General features: G+C 42.4%; 1 protein-coding gene across 37 annotated transcripts in view; it reads left to right on the top strand.

The window, feature by feature from the left end:
• Window positions 1–12,384, top strand: part of RBFOX1 (RNA binding fox-1 homolog 1) — a 2,073,113-nt gene that overhangs the window by 1,936,133 nt on the left and 124,596 nt on the right. For all 37 annotated transcript variants that reach the window (XM_086691386.1, XM_086691383.1, XM_086691381.1 and 34 more), the window contains 2 exons: window positions 3,813–3,956; window positions 10,636–10,689. In XM_086691386.1, the coding sequence (XP_086547512.1) occupies window positions 3,813–3,956; window positions 10,636–10,689 (198 nt within the window). The remainder of the gene's footprint in view (window positions 1–3,812; window positions 3,957–10,635; window positions 10,690–12,384) is intronic.

Raw genomic sequence — 12,384 nt, 5'->3', positions numbered from 1 at the left:
AGCCTCCCGAGGGAGTGAGGTCCTAAGAGCACCCTCACTGTAGATGTCTGGCCCCTACAACCATGAGGGAGTACATTGCTGTTGCTTTCAGCCACCACATTTGTGGTAATTTCCTAGGAGACTACAACGACCTCAAACTCAGGCTTGTCCTGAGTATGTTTTCCATGAAAGTTCCCAGGAGAAAGGAAGGGGAAGGCCCTCATCCTGACCTACTCACCTTGAGAGTCGGTGAGGACCACTCTGGAAGGCCTCACCCCGACCGTGCCCCGGGTTCCGGAGTAGCCATTTTGCACAGCCCCGGTCTCGTTTGGCCCACTTGTGTTACGTCCCAACATGTAAGCAGGCGTGCTGGAGCTCACAGATCCGTTTTTCTTTCTCGGCCTCTGGATCCTGATGTCATCCTCTTCCCTCTCCTCTCCATCCACCCACAGTATCTGAAACACTGTTGGTTTGTTTTCCATTTTACATGTTATCTTTAAAAATTACCTTTAATACACAGGTATCCCGACATAACAATTGATGAGCATTTGTATACATGCCCACACTACAAAATGATTAATTGAGCGTTGTATGTTTTTTATCAAAGGGAACAACGCAAAAGATTTCTCCAAAGTCCTGTTTGACTAAAGATGATTAATTTTAATTTTCACATGAGCGGCATAATGCTATTAATCATTTAATATGTTTAATCATAATCTCTGTAATTCCTAATTAGGTTTATTAAGCTGAAACATCCAGCCGTTCTGTACAAATCCAAATCTAAGTTTCTTTCTTGGGATGAGAAGGAATTTGTTTTAATTTGCATTTGAACAGCAACTTCTTTCCAGAGGAAAGAATCTAGAGCTGCAGGTTCAGGATCTCAGCAGCTGCTTGTGCTGACAGAGCTTCTTAGGTTAGAGTACTAAGACCCCAACCATGTGGTTCAAGGACATGTCGCTGGCTTTGTTGTGTAACCAAACCTCCTATTACCAGCAGAGCAAACATTCGTGCTCTGTTTGGGCCTCACTGTTATAAGACTGCGTTTTGACTCCCTTGAAGGTGCCAAGCAGACGGTTTGCTCCTTCACTCGTTACTTTATTGATACACTTGTAATCCCTTCCGCTGTTCAGTCAGTGATTCAGCCAGCCATTCAACCTGCATGTATCTTTTGTCGGCCATAGCTCAGCTCTGGCGTCCTGTGCTGATCACATTATGCCCCGCGATGATCATAGGTGGCTCGTCACAGTTTTTATGATGAAATATATACTCTTGCTCTACACATAGGGCCATTCGTAACCCAACCGCCACTACCTCCACAGTGTATCGTTCCATCCTTCCTTCACATGACCTGCACTGACCAGTGATCACACGCGGAAGCCCCCGAATCCAGAACATGATTTCACCTTTGCGTCTTTGCATGTGCTTTGCACACTGCAGGTACAGCATCCGCCCCCTTCGTCTGTTCTGTTAGACACCTCCCACTCAAAACATAACCCCCCAGAACTGGCAAGCCTCTTCAGGCATCCAGCCCTGCAGCGTGTCCCTGATTCAAGTTTACGCAGCCCTCTATGATTCCCTGTGATCCCAGCCTTGCAACTGTCTTTTTCTACCCTCTTTCTCTTCCTCTGAACTGGAAACTGAATGTGTTTGGAGGCCTGACTTACAGATCCAGTGTCTAGTAGTTGCTCAGTAAAAACATGTATAAGGAGCCATGAGAACCTTTCCTTTACCTGAGAGAGGGTTTTTCACTCCTCGTTTTGACATTAAAAAAAAACAATCTCCATAACTCTAAAACATTCATTGCTTTCCAGTTACTGACCATATGCCATGTGACAAGAACTCTGCCAGGTTGGCATATGCGATTGCAGTCAGTCCCTGCAGAGCCTTAGAAGGTGTGCATTATTATTAATACTTGTTTTCCAGGTTAGAGGACTATCACCATCCCCCTGCCTATTCACTCCAACAGCATAGACAGAATGACCAAGTGCATTGTTGTTGTTGACATGACATAGCACTTCAAGGTTGAAGAAGTCATCCAGGGGGGCCTTAGATACCAAACCAGCTTGGAACAGTCTTCTGCCGGCCCCTGGGAAGGTCTTGCTTTCAGAATGCAATTCAGGGGGGCGTCTGGGCGGCTCAGTGGATTAAGCATCCGACTCTTGATTTCGGCTCAGGTCACTATCTCACAGTCATGGCATCAGCCCTGAGTTGGGCTCCACTTTGGGAGTGGAGCCTGCTTGGGATTCTCTCTTCCTCCCCTTCTGCCCCTCCCCCCGCTAAAAATATAATAATAAAAGTTTTTTTAAAGCATCAGAATGCCATTCAGGATGTATCAGTAAGGAGAATGGAAATGAAGTCTGCCAATAAACATACGTACTGACAAGACAGTCACAAATTATGCCCATGTTATTTTGATATATATATATATATATAATATATATATAATATAATACATATATAATATATATTATATATATTATATATCTATTTTGATAAACATATATCAAAATGTATATGTATGGCATATATAAAACACTTATGTATATAAAATAAACATACATATTTTTTAATATATAAAAATACATATTTCACTTTGTGAAATTGTTTCCTTCTCTGTGTCTTTATTATTTTACACCTGGCTGACTGCATTGATAGTTTCATCCCAGTTAATATGCTTCTAAACTGTTTATAAGTAGGTGAGGCTGGTTCCTTGCTCATCAATTTGATGGGCTTCCACATAGGTTTTCCATCATGGTTTTGGAGAAGCAACTGACTGATGTGAATGGCGTCCACTGCCACCCAGAGGCAAGAGATGCTAATTGCAGAGAAAGTTTCTAGAAGCATCTCTAGAACCAAGAGTACCCATACCCGTCATGGCTATCAGGATACCAAATGTTACCGTGACTTTTCTCCTGGTTCCTACCCACATCCAGGTGCCGATGTAATATCATGTTGTGCAGACTCATTTTGGCACGAACGGGAAGCAGAGTAACGAGTTATGCTAATAATGTAACCTTATCTACACCAACATGGTCCACAGAATGTCTTGCCGTGCTGGAGATGCTTTAAACCTGCACCGTCCGACATGGAAACCACTAGCCCCATGTGGCTATCGAGTACTTGAAATGTGGCTAATGTCAATGAAAAGCTGCATTTTACATTTTATTTAATCTTAATTCATTCAGATTTAACTAGCCACACGGGGTCAGCTGTAACGGACACGATAGAGTTGCACAATCAAAAAACGAGAAGTTAAAGCCTCAATAATAAATTAAGTCAATCAGATGCTTACTTAGACTGCAGAGCACCGAACAACCTTTCCAAATGTTTTATTACATTTGCTAATATTTTATCTTCACCCTCTCAACAATTAGGTAGGCGATGTTTTAAGATTTTGGACACCTTTGATCAAGGGATACACCCTCTCCTAGCTTCAGCGATGAGGTTTTCTCTGCCTAATTATTAAAACTCCCCCAATACCTCCACACCAGCCACCCATCCCCTTGCTTTATTTTTCTTCCTGGCGCTCTCTTTCTACCCGCTGCATATTTCATTGTTAATGAGCTCATTGCCTTTCCTGCCCCCCACCCCCAGCATAAGAAGTGCGCTCCACGAAGGCAGGGAGTTTTGTCCGCCTTTCTTGCTAGTGAGTCCCAGATCCATGTTACGCTCTCAGGGGGTCTTCAGAAATGTTGAATGAATGAATGACCCAGCACTTCTTTCCTTGTCTTTGTTCCTTTGTTCCAGCACTTTCCTACCATTTAGGGGAAGCAAAAGCAGTTTGGAGACAGCACGTAGGTCCACTCAGAGCCTCTTTACTCTTGTCCTTTTAGCAGACAGATGACGCAGCACCGACGGATGGCCAGCCCCAGACACAACCTTCTGAAAACTCAGAAAACAAGTCCCAGCCCAAACGGCTGCATGTCTCCAACATCCCCTTCCGGTTCCGAGATCCGGACCTCCGACAAATGTTTGGCGTAAGTAGTGCGTTTCTCCTCTGCGGTGCCTGCTGTGGGGTCCCCAGAGCCCTCTCTTCATGTAAGTTCCGAAGGTGAGATGTGGACAGAGGGGAAAAGAAAGGCATTTTAGATCCTAGTCTGTAGCTGTATTTTGGCCAGAATCTCTTCACGATTTCAGTATCCATTTCTTTGTATGTGTTCACCGTGTTCCCACTTGGCCAAATGGTGTTCTTCTAATTAGGAACGGGAAAGTCAGAAGGAAAATGAACTCCCAGATAAAATAGCATTGAAAGAATCTCACTGATGGTCCCAAATCAAGTGGCCCGGGACCCTACATCACGGCTGAAATAAACATTTTGTGTCTTTTTGGTTCTTCTGTCTATTGTAGTTGACAAGTTATCATGACATTTTCCTGCATATACCTCACTCTTTCCCAGGCACTGTGCATTTGGATTTCAGATGCAGCTTTAGAGAATAATTAGTTCTGCCTAAAACTTCATTAAAAAGCAAAACCAAAAAAAAAAAAAAAAAAAAAGCTAAAGACATCTAAATCTGACTTGCATCCTGCCATATACATACATTCTCCTGGAGTTGGTGGTGAGGATTCAGAGGTTCTTACGGCGATGTTACCCCCACAGAGGTGCCTTTCCAAGGCACCATGATGGAAATGCAGAGCAGGGCGGAAGCCACGACCAACCTAGAGAAAATAAATGATAGGGTTGCTTCCTTGTAGGACGCCATGACTGTGATTCTTTTCCTGGACGAAATGTCGCAGTGTCCACCTTGAGAAGGAATGAGTTAGCCATGTCTTTGGGCTCAGTTCCACCAAAGGATAAAATTCTGACAGGGCTTAGATATCCTTCGCTTGTTGTTGTCATTGTCGTTGTTGTTGTTGTTTTTGCAAACGTACTCAGCCTGTTTGTTCATGACATCCATCCCAGTATTGACGGGAGGTATCTGTGGATTCCATGAACAGAACCACACCCTTAGCATTTGACTTAGAGGGAAGGTTGGCTGCTTGGAGTTTCTTCTTCTAAGAGTCCGTGGATGGATGCAAATGTTACAGAAGGAATAAGAAGAAGGCAAACTGTAATGCCTAACCCCGGGCAGAGTAGACCTCACCTCCCCCCCTCATGTAAAGGGGAGCGCTGGCTCATCACTCTGCGACTGTGGGGTTAGCTTGCTTGCACCTTTTATTTCTTTAACATGCATGATGTTTATCAAGTATGCATCTGACACAAAGACAGAGCAAGCGTCCTCATATTCAGATACCCAGACTTGAATCCTGACATTTCAGAGGAAAAGGTCAGCTTCTGCACTTTTATCTTCCTCGTTTGGTAATAACCTTGAGTTGAGCCCTCTAACTCTTGCCGAGTGGAGATACCCTCGGGCACTCTCAGGTCAAAGATGACTTTGAAAAGTGCAGAGCATTCAAAGTGAAAGTGGAGGTTAAGTGTGTGTAAAGCAGTGCGACCAGGTTTGAATGATGGCAGCCAGAGGAATTAGATTCCTTTTGCCACGTCAGGTTAGAAAGTCTTGCTCTGTGGTCCATCTTCCCTCGTCAGGTGTCACTGGGATGTTGGCTTTGAATCTGGCCCTCTTAATGACCATCCTGGTGGTCTTTTAGAGTGTCACTCACTGCAGCGGCCCCCCTGCGGGTGCACTTCCCTCCCTGGTCTTCTCTGTTATCTTAAAAGTCACCAGAGGACCACACAGCCAAGTCAGAGACGTATTGGAAAAATCCACAGCTGGAACTCCCAAAGAAGGCATCCTGCTTGCATGGGTATCTGAGCCTCTGTGTCTTCCCGGGGCCAGGGCAAGCGGTGCAGGGCTGAGTCCTGCCAGAGACTGAACACACTACCGGTTGTCAGACTCTGATCACAATCTACTGGTTTCAGAGCCAGTGTTTGTAAAAGTCAAACATTTTAAGCAACTGACAAGACGTCGTCGACTTGACAAGATGATAGATACGCTTAGTATCAATTAAGAAAATGCAGCATGCCTTCAGTAATATTGAAATTAATTTTGCTCATCACAAACAGCATCTGTGCTCATTTGAAAAGTACGCAAGATTTTTTTTTTTTTTTAGGAGTTTCAGCTATAAAAATGTTCAGGCACATACGGATTCCTGGATTCTTTGTAATAATGCTGAGGCCTCTTTGGTTTACAACCTCTGTTCTGAAAAACGGAACTTCAAAGCTAAAAATCTGTTGTTCCCAGCCAAGCATTGGTGGTGGTAAGCCCATCCTGGTTATACGACAAGCTTGGTGGCTTGAATCACATTGAAAGGCATCTGTACACATTCTGATTGGCTCCCCACATTCCACTTGAGAGAATTAAGTGTGGTTTCTTTGCGGTCATAGTTACTGTAAGATACCACATTTTGATTCCACTCAGGCCTTTTCCAAGTCGGCTGGACATGAGATCTCTTTTTGCCTTTTATTGCTCTATTTTCCCTTTGTCCCTTCACTTTAACAGGAGCTAGAATGGGGGTGATTGCAGAGAAAAACCCTCTCCAAGATTTTTGGGCTTTTCTCCTTTGTCTCTTTTGTTAAATGGGGCCATGGGGATTTGAAACTGAAACCAAAACAAGACAAAAGAGGAAGTTCTCTTCTCAAACTGCCTAAAACCTGGCCGTGTTCGTAAACAACTTTTGCCACCATTAGTAATTCAGCCGTGAAGTTTGCAACTTCTGCAGGCCTGATGGTCACTGCAAGAGGCTCACATTTTGTTTTTAATTTGTGGCTTCAGGGCCCGTTCATCACGATTCTGGTTACCTTTTTCCCACCATGTACTCGGTACTTGGCATTCTTTATTTCCTCCTCCTTTGGATGAATTTATTCTAGCGTTTGGCATTAAATCTTCTAAGTTCAGGCTTTCTTTCTTTCTTTCTTTCTTTCTTTCTTTCTTTCTTTCTTTCTTTCCTGCTTTTCTTTTTTCTTTTCTTTACTTTTCCTTTCCTTTCCTTTCCTTTCCTTTCCTTTCCTTTCCTTTCCTTTCCTCTCCTCTCCTCTCCTCCCCTCCCCTCCCCTCCCCTCCCCTCCCCTCCCCTTCCCTTTCATAGAACAGTCTTTGGTCAAGAAGTTACCTGGCCACAGTGGAACCAGAGTCTTTTTAAAACACCAGTTGGGGCCGAAAGGAACAGATCAGGGGCATTGGTTCTGGGTGTTTCACTGTAAGAAATATTGCTTCTGGCCTGGCTACTTCAGTCTTGAGCTCTGTCCTTATTTCAGGAAGCATTCGTGAGAGTGCCTTTTCTTTATGTTTGAAATCTTGATGATCCCATGAAAGAAATGTGTGGATTTCCTCCAAATTGATTGTAATGGCTTGCTCTTGAGCAGAATGATTCTTTACCTTACCTTTAGAAGTGTACAGGTACCTAGGTGAGTGAGAGAGGTGGTTATGATATATCCAGACCACTGACAGGACACATTGTATCACAGGACTGTTTTCAGAAATAACTACTCATGGAGTATAGGATTCAAATGTGCACAATACCCTTGTTTACAGCACAGCCTTGCTTCTGTTATCAAAATACAAACCCTCTAGGCATGATGCATGATCTAGTGAAATCACTCATAATTGTCACCCAGAAACAGACCACATGACTTTCAGAACATGCAAAAGAAGCTTTCATGATCACCTCTTTGTAATAAAACAGAGATGTCTGCCCCTTTAGTGTTACTGGCAAAGTTCCATGCACCGTGCGGTTAGAAGCAATGAAGGCTTTATTTATTTTTATTTTTATTTTTTTTTTGGACCTGGCCTGGTGCCTCCTAACTTCTGCATTCCAGACATGAAGCCAACCCAAAGAAAACTGAGACGGTGCCTTTTCTTAGCCTCCATGTACACTCTTTGAACTAACCTTTACTTTCATGTTTTATGCTGTAACCGTTGAACATCGTTCACAGTTTTTCAGGGAAATATTATTTGATCTGAGACTGTCTGAAAATGCCTGGTACGTACCTGCTCCAGTGCATGCCTGTAAGCTTCTGGATTTTGTTCTTGATACAGCTATTGAGATCCCTTGCGTGGATTTGGAGTTGTTGTGGAACGCGGCTAACCATGGGTGTTGAGCAGACAAATGCGAGTTAATGTCTGCGAGCGAGCCGTGTCTGTTTAAACTGAACGTGTGCCAGCTGTGTTTACATCATTAGTACCAAACTTCCCAATTAAACTGTTGATACTATAAATACAGTATGCAACTGTCTTCGAAATGGGGCTCACACCAGTATTCTTCTTGCCCGTTTGCTTCGCTTGCTTCTCTGGCTCTGAGAATCACCCACCCAGTAGCAACTGCCAAAGAGGCAAACATTTGAGACCATTTCGGGGCATATGGTGTCATTGTTTCATTTAGGGAATGACACATGCTAGGATTACTTCTTGATTGGTTGGTTCTGTTTCAACCAGATCTTATTTTAAAGGGAGTGTTTTCATGTTGACTACTTAGAGAATGTTCCGTAGATGACATTTGCTTCATGGTTTTGGAAGGAATCCTTTTCAAGCTTCCCCGCTCATAAATATGTGTGCTTTCATGCTCTCAGGCCTGAAATAAATATGATAGCATCTGTGTGGACTGAATATTCTGAGGAGGTTATATCAAAATCACTGCTTCTGAGGAGTTCACAAACGGGAGGAGTTTTTACTATGAAGCTCAACTCCCCTTTCAACGGCAAATCCTGCATTTCCCAAACCTGGAAGTTTTCTTCTTCTATTTTTAACAACTTTCTCTGCCCAAATCTAGGGCACAGAAAATGCTCCATAGAAGAACATTCTCTTGACCAAAAGGAAATTAGAGTGTCCATCAATTGCAGGGTGAGTTACCTATGAGTTTCTTGGTATTTCCATCTCTCCTGCTGGCACTGTAGACCTCCCCTGTCCTCTCCCAGCCCAACTGCTTCTTTGTTTCTTCCTAGCTTTCTACTTCTCCGGGAAGAAGAGAAACATGTCCGCTCCACAAGACAAATTCAAGGCGCAGTCCCCTGACTGCCTCTGTATCCTGGGGGATGGGCACATTTCCATGACATAGCTTTGGATTCCCTTTTTCTCATCAAACTACTTTTGTTTCAAGGTTTTGAGCTCTTTCTCTTCAACTGGAGTGTGCATAGTTTTTTTTTCTGCCTTTCCAGGGAAGGTAGATTTATTTGTATGTTCCAGAGGATAGCCTCTGTATGTTTCAAATAATTTTGTTCTCAAATCTTAGTTGCACCCTCTTCGCACTTATTCTCAGGGCCCCCTGGTATCCTGTGTATAGTGGCCAGGGGAGCTGTCTTCTCTTCTCTGTCTTCTTATCTTTGGTTCCTTTTCTTTCCCTCCCAGCCACTCTGTCCTCTGCAACATGGAGGCTGCTTAATGCTTTCTACCCTGGGGAAAAAGACAGAATGCAGAATCTCTTAGGGCAACAAAGGACGCAATAAAAATCCAGGCTGCAAAAGCAAATGGAATAATACAAAAGCTCAAAATAAAAGAAAAAAAGATGGACATACTACTTCGTGTGGTTCCATTTATTTTTTTAATCACTAAAAGCACTCGCCCTAATTCTGCATCAGGGTAAATTTCCCGTCATACTTTTCCTGGGCCATGTCGCATACTTTCACAACAACCCCCTCCCACCTGCACACTCAAAAAGTTAAATAAATAAATACCCACTGTACTTCATGCAAGCTAAGAAAAAGGAAGAGACTCCAATATCAAGGGGAAAAGATTTTGGACTATCAGATGCTTCTGATTCCAAGTCCATGTTCCCTTTTTTTAAAAGTATGAATCACAAATTGTTTGACGTGCACGTCTCCCTAGGACTATGAGATTTAGCAAATAAAGACAAATATAAGATAACAACAGTTGAATTTGAATTGTAGATAACATATTTTATTAAGTATAGGTATGTCTTAAATATTGCAGGGGATGTAATTATCCTGAAAAATTTGAAATTTAAATGTAACTGGGCATCCGTGAGTTATTTGGCTGCCCTATTTGTAATCCGAAACCATGTTTCTGGGCCTAAATATGTCAAGTCGCTTTCACCCCTTATAGAGTCTATTCGTGCTAATTGTCTAAAATCTATTTGTTTGTTTAACAAAATGAGGAATCATTTTGAGAGAAGTACATTTCAGCCCGAGGGCTAATCACAGCTACGCTGGTGTCTTGATTATGATGGATATCCACCTGGAGGATCTTGCTTTTATCTCTTTGGACTTGACTTCTCTTCCGTGGCCTCACTGTTCCTCTAGCTTATGCTGGGGCCAAGGGCCATAATCCTCATCATCAGATTCTACCTGGACATTTTATTATGAAAACCACACCTCTTCCAGGAGGTTTCTCCCAGTAGCTAGTGGAGTAGAGTAGCATAGGAGGATCAGTTTACACACCAACCAGTTTTCATCTTCGCTGCTCAGTGCCTGGGAAAGTTATTGCACACACATAAAAAAAGGAAAGTGGAACTAACCACTTGACCATGCATTTTGCCCCAGGCCAGTGCTACACCCTCTCACTTGGTGGGGTATCCAGCAAGATGGAAATCTGTGTGTGGTTCCAGTCTCTTGGTTCAAGCACTTCTCTAAGGATAAAACAACTTAAAATGCCTATCCTTGATAATAAAAGAGGAAAAAAAACCTCTGACTTGGGGTACAATTACCAATGTGCATAATATGATTTATTCCATTTCTCTTGCTTATAAAACATTTCTATTTCTTTGCAGCAATTTGGTAAAATCTTAGATGTTGAAATTATTTTTAATGAGCGAGGCTCAAAGGTAAGCAATTTAATTTACTTCAGGATTGTTTAGCTTATTTTTAAACGTTTGCTATGCATAATGGAAAACAACTGCACTGTTTTAATTAGCACATTGTGAAAATACACTTTAGTGGGAATTCCTTTAGAGACCTCCTCCAGTTTCCAAAATGGTGGGAAATACATTGGGTTTAGTGTAAATGTATAAGGGGGGGTAATTTAAAATTGCTGTTTTATACCTATCTATTTATCTATTTATATATATATTTATATATATATCAAGTTTCCAGAGGAAAATTACCCATGCTTAAAAAATAATGTTGTTGCTACATTTTTGTTTTTCAGTGATAATTATGTTCTTTATATTAAAAAGTGAGTTGATAGTCTCATGCGCAGGTAAATATGTGATTATTCTGTATTAATAAAGTGCAGTTATTTTCCTGGGTTGTAGGGGAGAAAATTTCACATACACCAACCTTTTGAATGTAATTGTTTTCCTTAGTATATTCACCACTCCACATTTTGCAATTTGCCATTGCTTTGAATTTTTTCCCCAATAGGAGACCAATTTTAAAGTAGATTTTCCTAGAGGTAAGACTGTTAGTAAAAGTCGAGGGTTATATGGAAAGGCCCCTTCAACATGGAAATACATTAGGTTGGGGGGGAAAGGCCCATGTCTCTCCATGTATCCCCTGTATCACTCAGTGGTCATCAAAATGCAATCCCCACAGGAGCAGCAGGACTTAGGAAGTTACTTAGAAATGCAAATTCTCAGGGTCCAACCCAGCCCTAATCAGATACTCAAAATTGGAGCCCAGCAATCTGCGTTTTACGAGACCTTCCAGGCCTGTTGTTAAAGTTCTACATCCCTGGTGCCAGTCCCCAAGCTGTCCAGAATTCTAAGCTCCCTTCTTACATCTTCAGACTGTGAAAGTGGATATTGGGACAAATCGCTTGTCAGATACAGAGATACTGGATTTAGCCCTATAACTTTCCTTATACAGGCGACTTGGGACAAGTCAGTATCCAGGAGGGTTAAGAGAAGAACTGTTTTTTTCCAAGGGGGACAGTGCCAACTCTCTTGGGCATAGCATACCTCCTTCCATGAAGCAAGCATTTGAATGTATTATTCCCTGGGCAGTCTGCACACTTACCCTCCTGAATGGGATGCTGCAGATTGCTGTGAGGGAAGAAAATCCAGTGTTCTCCTCTCCATAGCCAAAATGATGTTGCAATATGCCAGATGAGGAAAAAAAAAAAAAAAAGAATCAATTCATTATACTCTCTGGTTCTGCTTGTTCAAGGACCCTCTTCCTCCATAATTTTGGATTTTTTTTTTTTTTTTTTTTTTTTTTTTGTCATTCTTATATCAGTGGTGGGACCTCTAGTCTGGGAGAAACGTAAGTTAACTTTCTGCTTCTTGTGTGAAAATTATTACAGGGGCTGTTTCTATACCTGCAATGCAAAGTGCATTAAGAAAAAATGTGCCCTCGGGGCGCCTGAGTGGCTCAGTCAGTTGAGTGTCTGACTTTGGCCCAGGTCGTGATCTTGCGGTCAGTGAGTTTGAGCCCCACGTCATGCTCCGTGCTGACAGCTCAGAGCCTGGAGCCTGCTTCGGATTCTGTCTCCCTCTCTCTTTGCCCCTCTGCCCGCTCACACTCTGTTCTGTCTCTCAAAAGTTAATGAACATTAAAAAAGAATTTAAGAAAAAATGTGC

This window comes from Puma concolor, chromosome E3 (assembly GCF_028749965.1).
Source record: "Puma concolor isolate L17-30 chromosome E3, mPumCon1.1.hap2, whole genome shotgun sequence".
Taxonomy (NCBI): domain Eukaryota; kingdom Metazoa; phylum Chordata; class Mammalia; order Carnivora; family Felidae; genus Puma; species Puma concolor.
The sequence above is the reverse complement of the archived record's forward strand: the minus strand, read 5'-3'. Positions and strand labels throughout refer to the sequence as shown.